Raw genomic sequence first — 18,330 nt, 5'->3', positions numbered from 1 at the left:
CCACACTCCACTCATCACTTCATATTTAAAATAAAAGGGGAGCAAAAGAATGTCTCAGGCCAGAGTTAAAAGTGAAGGAGGTGATATCTGAGAGTACTGAGGGTCATCCTAGCCTATTCCCATCTCTGCCACTGCTCCTGTTCCATATATAGCTCCTGAGAACTGCCATTTCCAGCTCTCTGTCTCCCTCCCTGCTCCATTTCTGTTTCTGAAGCCTCTGCCCAGTTCTTGGCCACTGCTGTGCTCTTTGGGCACCAACTACAGTACAACAGGATGGCTGAGAAGCAAGAACAACCTCCAGTAGCCCAGAATGGTGAAAAGGCTGAAAATGCAGAAAATGCAGAGGAATCCGCAGAGGGGGAAAAGCCAAAGGAACTGGAGGAATTGCCACCCTTTGAAATTGTCACAGGGTAAGAGCCCTATTTCATCGCCACGTTGACATGAGCAACTCCTTGCTTAGGAATCTGCTAAGCTAACATGTTTGCAGGTTTCTGCTAAGTTAACATGTTTGCAGGTTTCTTTAGAAAAAAAATGCCAGTTTCTTTAGAAAAAAAATACCAGTCTCACGTGTGAGGATTTTGCTGTTAATAATGAAAGTTTGTATCTGAGTCCTGCAATAAAATGGGGAGAGACTTAAATTATATCCACCCGTGCTGAGCTGAGATATATCTGGAGCAAAGCCACTTATTTTAGCATGATCATGTGTGGCACTGAAATGATTATTCTCCCTTTGAAAATGAAAAAAAAGAAAATAAATCTTATCCATGACTTAGCTATACAGTATTGCTTTGCGAAGCCCATAAGATTGCTTAAAAGCATGCATTGTTCCACATAAAAAACTCTGTTAAAAAGCACTGATAGGTAAAGCGAAAAGGTAGAACAGGACAAAATTTAAGGCTAAATTCATTCCCTGGAAAAATAAGAACTGCTTGTTTATTTGGAGGTATTTAAAATCAGATAAACAGAAAGGCCTAATTGCAGCAGTGAGCGGTAAGTTCATTGGATAATTCTGAAAGGATTGAAATAAGAGAAACACACTTTAAAAAAAGAATGTGTGATCATTCTGTATCAGGAATTATTTTCTGCAATCATTTATAGAATGATTGGGGGGAAATCAAAGAAAAAATAAAATTCGTTAACCATTTGTAAGGTTTAGTATAAATTAAATATAATTGAATTAAAATTATAATTTAATTAAATATCAATATGATTTCAGAGTCAAGCATATAGCATTATCTTGGTGCTTTTTACAACTAACTACCAAGTTTCCCCGAAAATAAGACCCTGTCTTATATTTTTTTGAACCCTGAAATAAGCCCTTGAACTTATTGCCATGTGCTCAAAAGCCCGATTGGCCTTATTATCAGGGGGGTCTTATTTGGGGGGAAACAGGGAACTGTAATTATATTTCCTGGACAAACTCAATCTGTGTAGTTACTAAGACTCAAATCTGACTTGATGGCACACATTTAATAAAAAAATCAACTAACTGGTTTATCACACGTTTATCAGCTAAGTACCACACAAATTTGTTGGATTTCAAATCCTACAATCTCCTAGATGGCATGTTGGAACCTCAACTGGGGCACTTCAGCTTTCATTTTGTAGATTAAAAATAACAGAATTACCATAAATGTCAGTGAAGGATCTAGATACAGTATGTATTGTCAAGTCATTGTTAGCTGAGATCATTGTCTATCTGTGCTATTTGTTTTTTTTAGTAATACATATGACCTATGAAAAGTAAGTGTTAATATGTGAAGCTTGCAGTGAAATCCTGAGACTTGACTTTGCTATTATCCAAATCCATAGAAAAATGTTAGATGAAAGCTCTCTAAGATTCAGTTAGAGGCATTAATTTTTCTAGTCCATTAAGCCATGCCAGGGTGGAGCAATGGTTAAATTTTAATCATTCCTTTGTTTAATGGCAAAAATAGCAACAAGGCAATTTGGGCCAATTTGTAAATGTCAGTGTTGCTGCAGGGAGTATTGTATTATTTGAAACTACAATAAGAATGTAAGCAAAGGCTCCATCCTTTAAGCAATAAATCCCATTGAATTCCCTAGTAAGATTATAAACTAGAGCAAAGATGTCCAACCTTGGCAACTTTAAGATTTATGGATTTCATCCCCCAGAATCTCCCAGTCAGCCATGGTTGAAATCCACAAGTCTCAAAGTTGCCAAGGTTGGACACCCCTGAACTAGAGTCCTTATAAAATACTCCCAATTCAGGGTTCAAAAATGCCTTTGGGCATTGCTTCTGATCAGTTGAATCAAAGCTGCCCCAAGATATTCCAGTAGCCGAACCAAAGCACACCATGGGATTTCTCCATTCCCTTCAGAGAACCTTGCTCATTTTTAGGTAATGGTGTTTTAGCAGTGTACAAGATTAACAAGACTAGGACAGGTACAAAGCCCTCAAAGCTCCTCTTTTAACCCTTTGGAGATAGTCTGTCCTACAGGAACTGCTGCCTAAAGTAATAGTTTCTAATGCAAAAGAAAGTAGTACTGAAAGAAAGACCAAGTCCATGTGTGTGTGTGTCCCCCCCAAAGGCAATACCACCCAGAGATTGTCAAAAGTTGTTAAACTGTAATTTTAATCATAACAAAAATTATCAAATGTGTGACTGAAGGATACTCATTAATATTTATTAAAATATACTAAAATATATACATTACTTAAATATGTAATTGTAAGCTTACCTGTGGGTGGAATAAATCATATTTAATCTCTGGTTTGATCTCAATAAGTCTTTTTGGTGTGTGACTCCCCATCGTGTCATTCAAGTCCAAGCGCAGCCCTTCACCTGAAAGAAGATGTGACTTAAATTTAGGGGTAGGATCCTATATAGGATCATTTATTTATTTACTCATCCCCAGTGGTGGGATTCAACCAGTTCGCACCACTTCGAGAAAAGCGGTTGTTAACTTTTTGAGCAGTTTGGCAAACTGGTTGTTGGAAGAAATCATTAGGGCAGAGAACCGGTTGTTAAATTACTTGAATCCCACCACTGCTCTTCCCTCCTATTTTCTCACAACAACCAGCCTGTGAGGTGAGTTGGACTGAGAGAGAGTGACAGGCCCCAAATTAAATAGGTTCGTGGAAGGCAGCAGTGTCTCTAATTCTGGCAGTTCTGTTTAGACTGCTAGAAAAGCAAATTAGAAAATATGTACCCTGGGGAATTAGGAAAGCATAATGTTTACTTTATTGATTATATTTATATTTCATGTTATCTCCAAGGTCATACACATGGTGAGGTCTTTCTCACCATCAGCCTCATGTCACCATCGCAACAATGTCATCATGGATTAGATTAGAATGATAATATATTGGAATTTTATTCCAGACCTAAAATGTTCAGTTAAGGAGTCTGTGTCAAATTACTTTCATTTAATAGATTGAATCTTAGTTAAAATAAAAGCAACATTAGTAGCCTACTTTTGTAATGTTGTTAAATTTCTTTACATCTTCAATAAGATGCCAGTTTTCTTTGTCTTAATTTAATTCTTAAATTAATTCTTAATTTAAAAGTTTTATCCATAAAACAGTATTATTCTAAGATTTACATCACCCCTGTGGCCACAAAATTAAGTTATAGTTTCAATTATTTACATATTAGCATGATGAAAAAAGACATTTAGTTAATGAGGAATTAAAAACTTTAAGAATAACAGTGCTGCCTAATTATCCCTGGCAGTTGAAACATTTCAGCTACAATCACTAGATTACAAGTTTGCTTTCTTGCCAAGGTTTCATTTAACTCTGCCCCAAAAGGATGTATCTGTGGAATTGTGGGTCCTATGGCCTGATCAGTTTTTAGAATTAAGATTATTCCTTGTTCCATTTTTCAACACAATAATTTATTCTACAGGTAGCCATGTAATTCTTGAGATATATGGAGCATTCATTTATACTACATTGTTCTGCAGCCAAGATTAAGCAGTTAGAACCAGTTCATGATTATGTTACATCCCCTACCAGATAAATATGTCACCCTCAACCTGTTCCCATCACACTTTAACCAGGTGAAACCGACAAGAGTTCTAGATCTTTGCCCTTCTAGCCCAAATGATATGAGGAATTGCTGTTTTCTTTATCAGTCCTCAACACATTCCCAAACATATCCACTAAAAAGAAAGCAATTGGTGCTTAATTTCCAGCATGAATGAGAGGGGTAAGAAGCAGGGAAGTCCACCAATCAAGGATAATGGAAATTGCTATGGTACGTGGACATAACTCTGGTCAGCATAGTTGCCAAAACCTGAAATCCATGATTTTTTAAAAGCCAGTTTCCTTTATAATAACCAGTTTTAAGACATAAGCAACTTAGCAGGAATAGCATCCTATCACTGATCTCCGGGTAGATAGATGGCTCTCTTTAGGCAGAAGACTGTCAAAAATATAATTTTTCATAAAAGAACTAATCTAGAAGTAAGAGGTTCAAAATTCTTTAATACAGATTAAATAAAGACCAATCCATTCACTAGTACAAGAATGTTAATGTAACACCTAATAATTCTCTTGTGCACAGCCACCATCACTTTTTGGGCTTCTATATTTTATTTCAATGTGGAAATGAAACTACATTGTACCATAGTTCAGAAAAACTTGTGAGATATTTTTTTTTTAATCTTAAAGATATCACAAGATTTTCTGTTTTCTCTGTTAACTATAGAGCAATCTGGCCATTTATTTTATTGAAATTTTATTTCAGTAAAAAAAAAATCTTTCTTTTTTTTAAAAAAATAACAAGTTTTATGAGGTCAATTATTTTCAGGACCACCCTTCATATAATCATATTGAAATGGCTGAAAACATTTGTCTAATAACATATGGATATACAGGTAGTCTTCTACTTGCAACCACAATTGAGCCCAAAATTTCTGTTGCTGAGATATTTGTTAAGTGAATTTTGCCCCATTTTATGACCTTTCTTGCCACAGTTGTTCAGTGAATCACTGTAGTTGTTAATTTAGTAACACAGTTGTTAAGTGAATCTGGCTTCCCCACTGACTTTGCTTCTCAGAAAGTCGCAAAAAGCGATCACATGATCCCTGGACACTGCAACAGTCATAAATGTGAGTCAATTCCCAAGTGTCCAAATATTGATCACATGACCAACAGAATGCTGCAATGGTCCTAAGTGTGAAAAAGGGTCAGAAGTCATTTTTTCAGTGCTGTTGTAACTTGGACGGTCACTAAATAGATTATTCTAAATCGAGAGCTACCTGTAATTCCTAGCGTCAATAAAAATAATGAGAAAACTACTTCAGTATTCATTAATAGCGAGCATGCTATCAAAAATGTGTAGTATAAAAGTTTGCTAGTTGGTACCCAGAGGGAAAATAATAACAGGGATGAACAATTTTTCAAAACAAAGACTTAAAAGTTTTCTAACTTCAACTTTCCAATAGCATATATAAATTGTACATCAGTATTATTCAGAAAGGAGAGGTTAATTTAAAATCTGTGTATAACATACTTCACAGCAGTATAGATCAACTGCCTAACAAATCAGGATAATTGAAGAGGTGCTGACAGCTGAATTTCCTGGCAATGATCATTATAAGCATGCATCCAAAGTCTATGAATACATGTGTTATGAGGATTGCTTTGCTTTCCTTCTTAATCTTTTGATTGGACTGGACTGGAATAGAAGGGATGGGGCATTAGAGATTCTCTGCAATGAAAAGGCCAAAAAAAGCTGCAGAAAAAGCCTTGTAAATGTTCTGGAGATACAATCATACTGTTTCTACACCATCATCTCACACTGCAACAGCTAGGCTACTTAGTATTGTTAATGTTGTCACTTGGGGCTCTTGGAGAAAAACCAGGAAAGGAAAATTAAGCATTTTTCCTTTCCTACCAATTTACCATTGAAAATATTCTGTAGTATTCTCACACATTCACATCTCACTGAACACGTACTTGGGAATCTTTAAAAGAATAATAAAGAAAGGAAGACATTATATGATTTACCTTTATTTTCCACAAGGCTTCTGGTATAAGAACAAAATTAAAGAAAACAGTGCTAAATGTTTTTAAAGGTTTATTTTCAAGGACTCAAGAATTATGTCACCCATTTTCAGTAAAATAAGAACTATTTGTGCTTTATTGATTTTATTCTTTTATATAAAATAATATTGACTGAGTAATATGTATGAGTTAAAACAAATCTATTCTGAGGAGGAAACTGGTAGAAAAGTAAAGGAAATGTGAGTAAAATGCTTACTGGCTACTGGCTTTAGATAACAAAAATGTAGAATAATTACATACTTCTCTAGTAGACTGCATCACTATTCTAAAAGAAAATAAGAAAATGAACAAAATGTAAATTATGCTTTTAATTGGATGTATCTTCAATAGAATACAAAAACAGTACATAGCACACAGCCTACCCTTTGTACAACTTTCCAGTTCAAATCTCAATAAATTAAACTACTGAATTAAAATTCTATAATTTTTTATCCAGGTGAGAAATGTCCAAAAAACAACAACAAAAAGCTGGTAATAGTTGTAACATTGTGTGATTCATCTCTTTTCACGTTTTCCCAATTCAAAGCAAATTCCTAACAATTCCTATTCCATAGCTCCAGAATATTTATTGGTGAGGTTTCTTCTACATAAACTGTAAGGGGGAAATAGCTATTGTCAAGTTACTTCCCACTTGTATACTTTGGGGAACAATAGTGTTGTCATAAAATTACTTTAACAAAATCGAAACTGTATAAGGTACTCTGAGAGCATATGCACCAAGACAAATTCCTTGTGTGTCTAATCACACTTGGCCAATAAAGAATTCTATTCTATTCTATTCTATTCTATTCTATTCTATTCTATTCTATTCTATTCTATTCTATTCTATTCTATTCTATAAGCAGTTGCATTGTAACTTCTGTATCCACACTGATACTTTCACTCCTCTCTCCAGGGAACGGCTTCCAGCCAGCTTTTTCAATTTCCAGTTCAAGAATGTCGAATACAGTTCAGGAAGAAACAAGACCTTTCTATGCTACATCATAGAGATTCAGGGCAAGGAGTCCAAAATGTTACGGGGCTACCTGGAGGATGAACATGCAGCAGCCCATGCAGAAGATGCCTTCTTCAATACCATCTTGCCCAAGTGCGAGTCTGGCTTGCGCTACAATGTCACCTGGTACTCCAGTTGTAGCCCCTGTGTAGGCTGTGCTGATCGGATAGCTAAAGCACTTCAGAAGAATAAAAACCTACATCTCTCCATTGCAGTAGGTCGTCTATTCATGTGGGAGGAACCTGACATACAAGCTGCCTTGAAGAAAATGAAAACAGCTGGTTGTAAATTGAGGATCATGAAACCTCAAGATTTTGAGTATCTCTGGCAAAACTTTGTAGAGCAGGAGGAGGGAGAAGCAAAGGCATTTATACCCTGGGAAGACATTCAAGAGAACTTCCAATTTTATGATGAAAAGCTTGCTGAACTTTTGCACTGAGGTTAGTGTTAAGTGTGATTTTGAAATCTCCCCGTTTAGGGTACTTTTTCAGACCATCATAAATTTAAATTTTGGTTTTTAATTGGGCAGATTAGCGCACACATCTCTGCATTTCACTGCAGAGGCATACCGAATCCTATTTTATCAATTGCTGGCATATTGCAGGAACCCCTCTAGATTTATTCAGGAGACAAGGGGAAATAAATGTCCTGGCAGTATATCAATCAAGGAAAAACTGAAGTCTGATTCCAGAATAAGTATCAAGAATTCAAGTCTTTTCTATGCATATCAAACGTAGAATACTAGAGACTGAAAAGGCACAAAAGTAAAAAAAAAAATTGACAGTGATTTCCAAAGTTGCTTTCAGCTACAACAGTATTCCCTGACTGGATTATGCACAAAAATAGCAAAATTCCATAGCTCAAATTGGCCTCTAGATTAGTATTCTAATCTGCATGTTTCACTAATCTCTAACTATGTATTGTAATTCCCCAATCTTTAACAGAGATTTCTACATGGCTGCAGTGTTTCTTTCCTGGTTTTCCTGGAAGAGAGGTGATCCCACTTCTTTGGTGAAAGACATGCAAAACAGAGGTCCCCCCCCCTTTTAAAAGAAAACCCCGCCTCTTTATAAGATTGTTTCTGCTCCAACCTGGACTCACAGATCAGCTTGTTTTTCCATAGTGCTTCTAGAGTCTGGATCCCATTGAATCCATTCTTTCTTCACTCACCACACTTCCATATGGCAATGACTCCATGTATCTACATTAGGTCAGTTAGAAAAACCGATTGGTGGAAATAGCAAATGAATATAGGAATCAGTCTTACAAGCAGCCAAACAAATGATCTATCTATTGTAATTCAGTATTTTTCAAACTTGGCACCCCTAAGGTGTGGACTTCAACTCCCAGAACTCCACCCATCATAAAGCTGCCGATTTTGAAAAACACTGACCTAATTCAACAGTTGCAACTGCTAATGTTTCAGGGAGCGATACTTTAGTGGAATTGAAACACAATATTTCTGAATGCAAAGGAATGCTCTAACACAGGGGTGTCAAACTGCTGGCCCATGGGCTGGATGCAGAGGCCACGCCCACTCCAGCTCCGCGAAGGTGAAAAACATAGCAAAACATCACAATGGCAACGTGACCGAACAAGTTTGACACCTGTGCTCTAACACTAAACTAGATCTCTCTCTCTCTAATCCATCTGCTATGCTGTTTAAACAGAAATATAACAATCTATTATAGTAAAACATATTTCAAGTGGTGCTGCATTTTCTACAGTACAAATTCCATGCTGCAATCAATTTGAATCTGAATATAAAAAAAAACATAAATAATATTTTAGAGTATTTTAAACAACAAAAATAAACATATAATTAGAATAAAATTAACCTGGAAAGTATAACATTAAATTTGTTGTTTGTTTAGGAAATTTATTTGCCACCTATCTCATATCCTACATGGCAAAAATCTCAATCTCAAAAATCTCAATCTCTATAAAATTATCAAGAGAGGGTGCATAAAGGGTGGCAAATGGATTTTATGAATTTAGAAGTGAAGAAATCAACCCCCCTCCAAAATAAGGAACGTTTATATTAGTTCTCTTTTGCAAGAAATAAAACACCATATTGCTGACAAAACCACTTTGTGCCTCTTTTTCTGTCTCTCCAGGAAAAAATGTGCCAACCCATGGAGCAACAAGCATGATATACTCTTAACATTTGGGACTCTCAAGTCAATTTTCCAGAGCTGCTTTGAAACAGGAAACACCAGAAGTCCCCAGTTGACACACTGCTATGCTGACAGACTAAAAATACATTTATTATGGTGCATGTAGGGATTTGATTTTTTTAAATACATAAACTGCAGTGCTTTATTCACATAGAAGAAAAAACATTATAAACAACAAAGAACAGAATCAAAGCAAAGTTCTATTATTTGTGTTTACAAAAGTCCCATCCAAAGAACTTCAAAAAATAAATTTAACAATTAAATTTTTAATTTTTTAATATTTAAAAATTTTAAATTAATATTCAGTCAATAGTAGGAGAAATCAAAGGAAAATGTTAATAGGGAAAGAGATTACTAATTATTTTATTGACAGTGATCATTCAAAGCATTGGTTGAGGGAGGTAAAAATATTTTTGCACTTGTGAACTGATTAGCATATATATTAAAAAAAAATTGGTCTCTGTTAATCAATGAGAAATAATTTCCTAATGAATGCTGGCTCAGCTGCTTATAAAATTTAAAGCATTTTTATTATAATTTTTTTAAAATTAAACAAATGCCAAGAATACAATCTCACTAAACACACCTAGTTTTCAGTAAGTTGTCCCCAATTATACTTCTAATTTGAAAAGACCTCTTTTGCATAGATTTAAAATATGATTTTTATTCCATTATCCATTTTTATTATAAATTTGGCCTGGAGATAGTCAAAAATTGCCCTCATATTCACACTAAATTATTTTATCTAGCACTCATTTGCTACTTTAGCAATAAGTACTCTGTTAAAGAAACCATTTAAGCAAATCTGATTCAGCATTCTATTTATTCATGGAATGTTTAAATAGCACCCCCACACATTTCAACAATTGACCTGGGTGGACAGGAATAATTTTAACATGTGCAACTGATATACTGCAATATTTCAAAAGCATAAATACATAAAACTCGTATTTGGAAACGCTCTTTTATTTATATATGTGAACATCTGGGGTTTTTTTGTAAACATTTAAATCTTTAACTGAAATACAACTTTCCACCTTATTCTAATTTCTTCCACATGATTGCAAATATAGATCAAAAATTTTCAGTTTTATTCAGTGTTTTTCTTAAAATAACATCTTCCAATTGCTAAATAAACAAATTGCTAAACACAAAGTATCTGAACACTAGAATGTACATTTTGACTTTAAAAAAAAAATTGAGTAGAGCAGATGACTTAACGAATTGTGGATACTGGAATTAAGATAATTCTATCAGCCTATGCCAGCTAAAATACAAGGATATAACAACAAACAGAAAAGACAATTATACTAGGAATTAAAGAGTATAAACTGTAATATGAATATTTGTATCTTCAAATACTACTTCAAGAATTGCTGAAACTTTCTTCCAGTCCAAACGGTCAAGTCCGCAACCAATCCTGAAATAAAGAGAATACAAGATGTCTTTTGGGGATATTTTCTTTGAAATATTTATTTCACCATGATTTATAGGAAACATATAAGCAGTGCCAAAACAAGGATTAGTTCAAACCAACATATTAGGTGCAAATATGATACAATACTAATCACATAGCAAATATCTCAATAGTCACACTTATTGATTTATCCTAAAGAAACATCCTCATTATTATTATTAGCCCACATGTGGGGAAAAAATCTTGTGGCTCACAAAAATATTTGTGTGTGTGTAACATTCTAAGAAACTAAAATTCATTCAACTAGCTTATTAGATATATCACTAAACTAAAATCTGGATTTTTTTAGAAACTTATCCATAATTATGACCATCTAACAAGCAGCTTTATTTTAGGTCACATTTTTCAAGCTATAGAAGTGTTACACTCTCAAGCACTGTACGTTTTCTTTTATACAATCATATATCAGAACTATAAAAGTGTTATCTTCTATTTAATAACACCTTCAAATTTAATGAAAACAGGTCTTTTGCTTTATATATACAAAAATATATTCTGAATGTGCTTAATCTAAAATCAGCAGCTCTTCCAGTTCTTTTGGACTTATTATGGAGCCTTGCTTTAGAGCCTTTACAAAGACAAAATATTTCAATATAAATAAAAAAGTAGATTTTCAATTAATGAAAAACTATTTTATTTGTCAATGTGTAAATATAGTATAGTAACTTTATAGTATAAAAATGAGCTTACTTTGGCATAGAAATGTGAGTTACTGCATTTTTCAGACAATGGATTTTCATAGCTTCTAAACTCCTCCGTAAATTGTCATATGTAGGTTTATGAAAATATTTGTTCTTTGAGATCTAAAAAGTGGTAAAATGTAGATTAGACACATTTTAGATTTGATTCCTTTTATGTTGCATGTTATAGGTCTATTTAGAAATCTGTCAATTCAGTGGGAAATCCTTGATAAACATGCTCCGAATTGCAGCCTTAACCAAGGAACAAATCCAACGCACTTTACTTCTGGATAGAATACAAAAGATTGCAGTTAACTAATATATTATGGTCATGTATTAGATTTTAAATCTTTAAAATTAAATGTTATGAAATTAATACATTAATTACTGTAATGGAATTCTATAGACTGCATTGGGAAAGAGTCATATAATGATCCTCAGAAGTTTTCATTGATTATGCACTGCATTGGCCCCAACCTTTTGGACACCAGGGTCTGCTTCCATGGAGTTTTTTTCCACGGACTAGAGGGGGCGTGATTTCACATGTTGCCTGCATCCCGCAGATGGGGCTTTACTTGTTTGGGTGGCCTGCTTTCTGGCACGCTGTGGTCCAGTGCCAGTCCATGGACTGGGGTTTGGGGACCCCTGATGTAGTGGTTAATAATAAATATAAAATGGCACTCTAACTCATCAGTCAAAGGAATTCTTAGGTGTTATAATGTGTGCTGTCTAATGAAAAAAAAGCATGGATGATAATTTAGAGGATAATGAGAAATGAATAAAATTTAATTAAAATCCTTCAGACCCATTCACTACTTGCTTTCAGATAGACATAATAGGAACATACTCAAATTATAAATACAATTTATTTAGAAGAAATCTAACCAATTCAGAATGTTACTTCTAAATGACTTGGTTTAACCATTTCAAATGATTTGAAAGAGATCAAAGTAAAACTTCATGAATCATTGAATTTCTTTAAACCGTGATTATCTGATGTCAATTGAAAACTTATTAGATAGTAATAGGAATAGCATTTAGACTTATATACTGCTTTATAGTGCTTTACAGCCCTCTCTAGACAGTTTACAGAGTCAGCATATTGCCCCAACAATCTGAGTCCTCATTTTATCGACTTCAGAAGGATGGAAGGCTGAATCAACTTTGAGCCAGTGAGAATTGAACTGCTGGCAATCAGCAGAATTAGCCTGCAATATTGCATTCTAACCACTGCGCCACCATGGCTCATCTCTCATGCAGCAAACATTGCATTTGTATAGCAATTCCTTCAGAGAAACTATTAAAAATTTCAGCAATATTGGTCAATGGAGAGGATGTTTAACTTTTGCCAATCATAATTCTTGATGCATAAATCATATATTTATCTGTAGAATAAATATCAATAATGTGCCCAATAACATACCAAGTAATATATGTATCTAGTTTCTCTCTTCAGAATAGCCACATCTCCAGTCTTCTTGTCTGTTAATTTTTTTTTAAGAAAAATCAGTTAATTCCTAATCTCCAGAGTACTGAAAATATGTTTGAAAAAAATATTTTTCAAAACTACTATAACAAACATATAAGAAACCACTATGGTAATCCCCTATTCTCATGTATTTTTAAAAAGAAACTAAACAATATATAAATTGACCATATATGAAAAATTTACAGCATAGGATTCAATGAGTTACAGATGAACTACACTTAATCAAGTGTAGGTAAAAATGAGATAAATGCTTATATAAGATTTGTTCTAAAATGGTGGGGTAATATGATCACTGTCATATTTCTAACATTTTCAAGTTACAATTCCACATTATACTAAGCAGTAAAACTGAATAATCTGGTTATAAGTGTATTATAACTACATCAGGGTGTCAAGCTGGTGGCCCATGGGCCAGATGCATCACACAGGCCATGCCCACTCCAGCTCCGCAAAGGGAAAAACGTCAATACGTCACATGACAGCAACGTGACACAGCAGGTTTGACACCCATGGTCTACATATAGAGCACATTTAAAAACTATAATGTATTGATACAATTCCTGCCCCATCAATAGTCTCCAAAGTCCCAGACATAGAGCTTATGTACAAAGTAAGCTTTTCAATCACCTAGTGGTTCTATTCATCTGTTGTTGTTGCTGCTGCTGCTGTTTCTAACACAGGCCTTGTTTAGATACTTTTAAACAAAAGTAATGAACTTATGGCTGCTTGTCTCACAAGGCAGGGGCATACAATGATAAAAATTAGTAGCTCCATTTGAAAGAGTCATATAGCTACAGCAAGTTAAACCTCTTCTGAGGCAAGCTTAACTACTGATTGTTATTTAATAATTGTATTATTTTTGTTACTGTTAACTATGCTTATACTTGTTTTAAATTGCTTCTAATGGAAACAATGGAATAAGAAGGGGCAATTGTCCCTGACCAATAAATGCCCTCAACAGCTAGTCTAGAAACTCCCCCACTCAAAAAACCCCATCTGGAGCATATTATAAAGGTATTAGTGGAGCAGGACAGAAAAAAGTGTATCTGCCACCTGAAGAAATCTATTTGCATAATGCTCACTTTTACTGTATAGTACCTAGATTCTGTGGTTCTATAAACTGCTCTACCGTGGCCCTTTACTTACGTTGGTTCAAAAGTTCCTGAACACCACCAAACTTCTTCTTAAAAATAGCAGCTATGCCAGCACTCATGTGACAATCCTCACTAATACAGTGCGCCAAGGAATCTGTTTCTGGACAAGTAAAAAGATCTCCCTGCACATATTTAATCTGGGTAAAAATGAAATAGAAGACTCAATATATGAGATAAAATTCCAGAACTAGAAAATATAAGGCAATATATAAAGATATCACAATTTAAGCTGCTAACTGCTACACATAAGAGAGATTTTAAAATGTATTTACTAAATTTCTCACTATATAGAGCTCCTTTTGAGATATGCACAAAATAAAATAATGAAATAGAATTTATTTCCAAGAATTATGCATTATGCCTTCAATATGCATATGCTGCCAGCATCCATAAAACTCCTGGTGATTTCATTTAGTTATCTGGGCAACAGTACTACACTAGCTTGCCACTGCCACTTTCTCAGACATTTTCTTGATTTCCTACAATAAGGTCAAAGCTGTTTTCTCTAATATCCAAAGGATCACTTCTCCTGGTATATATCCACATAAACATTAGTCTCTTTCCTTTCACAGTGGTACATTGTGCAAAGAAACAGGAGAGACTTTTCTAAAGTCTAACACCAAGATTCAGGATCCTCCTCTTTGTGGAGATTCTAAGTTGGCTTTATTTTAATGTCAGCTTCTTACCTGGCTATTCATCTGTTGACAGTTCTATATGCTGTGGATTACTGACTTGTTTTATTTTAATTTCTTCAACTGCCTTTCTTATTTTTAAATTTGTATTAGGAAAACTGAAATTTTACATTTTTGTTTTGAATCATGGTCATAATTCTCTTCAAGAGGAACTTCCATTGAATTAAGCAATCATTTTCTTAAAGCCTTTAGTGAAATCATTACACTGACTACCGGCAACCAGAGTTAAAACAGGCACAACTGGTCAACTTATTTTAGAAGCAAAGTTCTACAGTTGCTGAGCTAAGGTATTTGTAGACTCTGTGAATGGCACTTGGGGAATTTATAAAACGGAGAATTACGCCACCAGTACTTTATAGAGTGCCAATGAATTTTTTACTATACTTTTCTAAATAGCAGAATCTAATAAATATACACTAAGAAAATATACATCACTGCAAACGTATCAGAAAAATCGTAATTATAAACCTTTAAGGGAGTAATTATTTTATCTCATGCTACTGAAATCTAAGGCTTCATGCTATATAAAAATAAATTTTGAGATATTGAGAAACTTCTTATACAGACTCATGCTGCAATCTATTCTGGGAACTCTTATGCTGTAACGTAAAATCAATTTAAGTATTCCATGCTAACAATCAACAAATCATTTATGCTCTAAACATTAGAATGGTAGAAAACTCTTCTATTCTTTCTAAAGGTAAATGTCTCTTACTGCAGAACTTTAGGACAATTTCTGTTTAATGACCTGTGGTACTGGATTAAAGGCATATTACCTGTGATTAACAGTTAACAATTCTTAAATCTTCATTTTCTGTATCAATACTAAAAAATAGTCATACAAAAATTTCAATAGGTACAATGAACTATATGCAAGTTCCAATTACTTTCAAGTAAATATACATGATTTAAAATGGTTAGTTTATATTATGGTTTGTTTTATAATATAATCAATAACACTGCAGAAGGTAAGAATGCAAGGGAGCTTCACCTTGACTTCACCTTGTATAATTACCTCTTTGCAACCTGCAATGGAGAAATTATTTGGGATAGTTTTTGTCCTTAGATGATCTATTCTAATTTAATTAATATTCTTTATTAAGATTAAGATCACTTTTATATATTATATATTATATGATGTATAATATATCATATAAAAGTCATGTTCACAGAACACACAAGTCAAGTTCAATCAGATCACATTTAATTTCACATAATTTGGAATTTTACATCACTGTGATTTTCAAGCATGATTTATGACTTAGAATATAGCAAACACAGCTTCTGCACAACATGACTAGGGTCCATAGCCTGCAAAACAATGCAATATGCATGGAAGCAAATATACATCCAGACATATGCACTAACACCAGCAAAGACATCAGAGGATAATTAGAACTGCAGAAAAAACAATTACCAACAACCTGCCTTCCATTGAGGACTGCAGAAGTCAAAAAGAGGGCTGTGAAAATATTTACAGATCCCTCACATCCTGGACATAAATTGTTTCAACTCCTACCCTCAAAACGATGCTATAGAGCACCGTACACCAAGACTAGATACAAGAACAGTTTTTTCCCAAACGCCATCACTGCTAAACAAATAATCCCCTCAAACTGTCAAACTATTCACTAAGGCTGCATTACTATTGCTATTGGTCTTCTCATCGTTCCTGTTGCCCATCTCCTCCCACTTGTGACTGCATGACTGTAACTTTGTTGCTTATATTCTTGTGATTTATATTGATATTGTTTCCTAGTATGATTTGATTGCCTATTGTACCATATGACTGTCACTGGGTGTTGTGCCTTGATTTTTGATGAATGTATCTTGTCTTTTTATGTACACTGAGAGCATATGCACCAAAGACAAATTCCCTGTGTGTCCAATCACACTTGGCCAATCAAAAATTCTATTCTATTTTATTCGGCTTTTCTTTTAGCATATTTATTTGGAACTGTTCCTTTTGGCCCCATAAAGTTTCTAGTAGATTGTAACCACTTTGTTAAAAGGAAAATTTAATATATTAGCCATTCTGTGAGTGCATCAATCACAAAATTATTCTTGAAATTCCAAATTAATTCTTACTATAACACTATTTCTCATTTATAAACATTATTGGTATAGAGTAACTTTGAAATTTTTAGCAGAACAGGAAGAGCTATTGATTTATATTACACTTTATAGCTTTTTAACTACTGATTTGGCATCCCAAAGGTGTTCTTTTTTCAAGAGGCAAAAAAAAGCACCTTTGGGACAACCATGACCTAGATGACTGAGAATCTCGACATACTGCCTTGGGAAATTGCCAAATGATATGGGATCAACTTTCTTATGAAACTAATAAAGGGGAAAAAACAAAGAGTCAGCCATTATATCTAGGTACTTTTCCTTCAGTTGCAAATATTTTTTTTACTACATTTTTACACTTGAGCAATCAGCCTAAGAAAGAAGTGGCTGGGTGAGAAAAAGACAGAACTACCAACAGAATTGACTTAGACATTGCTGAATGTATTATTAGAGGATGGATAAAATATAAAGTAGTGCTGAAAATGGATTGTATTATAACCTATTTGGGAGAACTATATTGCTAGCATCTTATGATGAAGCGAAACTTATGGAAAAATTAATCCCAAATTTTACAAATATGATTTAGGATTATTTTTTTACTGCACAAACAAAAGCCTAAAATCAATCCCCCATAGCCAGATGGTTTTTTTAAAAAGAGACCAGCTAAAACTATCTTTAGAATTCAAATCTGAATTGCAATAATGTTTTAAAAAAACTTCACTACAAACCCTTTCTTCATTTCCAGAAATCCGGGCACTAGCCATAACTGGTTGGATCACAGGGGTTTTTTTTCAGCTACAAGAACTAGAAAATAATAATTTTCACATTATGGCAGGAAAAGCAAACAAAGAGAAATGACTACTAAATATATATATAATTGCTGTAAACCCAAACTATCAAATACGAATTAGGGCACTAGTTACGTAGCGATAACCTTCCCCCACCCACCCAAAAAAATTAATTCTGAGACGTTTTAACACATCCTTCGCCCTCTCGTGTGAAAAGGCCTACACAGGGTACAACACTACTGTTTCTGAGACAACCGGCCAAGTTGCACCAAAGGGCTGGCGGCTGCCCCTCGAGGCGTCTCCAAGGCATGACGTCTTTTTCCTTAGCCCGCCCCCGCCCCCGCCCCCTCTAAGCCAGCAATGGCGAAAGTAAGGGAAAAAAAGAACCACACCGGCTACCAGCCTACATATACAACGGCAGCAATCAGTTTCGCCTCCCACTAAGTTCTAAATTCTGTTATGGCAACCGTCTTTGGGAGCCCCTTAAACAAAACACACAAAATGTCAGCCTTCGCGTGGACCCCCCTAGGAAGAGGACTCTATGGCACAGGCCGAGAGCATGCGTTATAGAAAGAAGATCCGTGAAAGAACCGTGAAGTGCCATTGGAAAAAAAAGCTGCTGGGGAAAAAAATTGTCCCGCACATGCGTAGAAAAGCCATCTCGAGAATGGAGGAATTGAATGGGAACAGAAACGGTCCAAACGCACCCGTCAATTCGAAAGAAGCCAACGCATGCGTGCAGTTTTAAACTAGCGCAAGCATCCGCGGGAG

At 34.7% G+C, this 18,330-nt stretch overlaps 2 protein-coding genes across 6 annotated transcripts; one reads left to right on the top strand and one right to left on the bottom strand.

Moving 5' to 3' along the window:
* Window positions 1–197: 197 nt before the first annotated feature.
* On the top strand, window positions 198–7,473 carry APOBEC2 (apolipoprotein B mRNA editing enzyme catalytic subunit 2). Its single transcript, XM_058176078.1, has 2 exons — window positions 198–410; window positions 6,934–7,473. The coding sequence occupies exons 1-2, from the start codon at window positions 274–276 to the stop codon at window positions 7,469–7,471; spliced, it is 675 nt and encodes a 224-aa protein (XP_058032061.1). The 5' UTR covers window positions 198–273; the 3' UTR covers window positions 7,472–7,473.
* Window positions 7,474–9,312: 1,839 nt separating this feature from the next.
* Window positions 9,313–18,329, bottom strand: OARD1 (O-acyl-ADP-ribose deacylase 1). 5 transcript variants are annotated; one of them, XM_058176095.1, is made up of 6 exons: window positions 18,267–18,329; window positions 17,500–17,575; window positions 14,002–14,146; window positions 12,790–12,848; window positions 11,377–11,489; window positions 9,313–10,629 (listed from the first exon to the last, which is right to left on the bottom strand). In XM_058176095.1, the coding sequence occupies exons 2-6, from the start codon at window positions 17,533–17,535 to the stop codon at window positions 10,527–10,529; spliced, it is 456 nt and encodes a 151-aa protein (XP_058032078.1). In that variant the 5' UTR covers window positions 17,536–17,575; window positions 18,267–18,329; the 3' UTR covers window positions 9,313–10,526. The 5 variants fall into 5 exon arrangements, with proteins under 5 accessions (XP_058032078.1, XP_058032076.1, XP_058032077.1 ...); XM_058176093.1 differs by lacking the exon at window positions 18,267–18,329 and adding an exon at window positions 17,967–18,239; XM_058176094.1 differs by lacking the exon at window positions 18,267–18,329 and adding an exon at window positions 18,058–18,239.
* Between the last annotated feature and the right edge of the window lies 1 nt (window position 18,330).

This window comes from Ahaetulla prasina, chromosome 3 (genome assembly GCF_028640845.1).
Source record: "Ahaetulla prasina isolate Xishuangbanna chromosome 3, ASM2864084v1, whole genome shotgun sequence".
Taxonomy (NCBI): domain Eukaryota; kingdom Metazoa; phylum Chordata; class Lepidosauria; order Squamata; family Colubridae; genus Ahaetulla; species Ahaetulla prasina.
Note: the sequence above shows the minus strand (reverse complement) of the source record. Positions and strands in the feature narration are given on the sequence as shown.

Bases quoted from the DNA above. Each gene is read 5' to 3' on its own strand.
- APOBEC2 (XM_058176078.1), top strand. From the start codon at position 274: ATGGCTGAGAAGCAAGAACAACCTCCAGTAGCCCAGAATGGTGAAAAG. The intron at 411-6,933 runs GTAAGAGCCCTA...TCCTCTCTCCAG, and splicing joins CCCTTTGAAATTGTCACAGG to GGAACGGCTTCCAGCCAGCT.
- OARD1 (XM_058176095.1), bottom strand. From the start codon at position 17,535: ATGGCTAGTGCCCGGATTTCTGGAAATGAAGAAAGG. The intron at 14,147-17,499 runs GTTTGTAGTGAA...ATTTTTACCCAG, and splicing joins TTTCTGGAAATGAAGAAAGG to ATTAAATATGTGCAGGGAGA. The intron at 10,630-11,376 runs GTAAGCTCATTT...TCTTTATTTCAG, and splicing joins ACTCACATTTCTATGCCAAA to GATTGGTTGCGGACTTGACC.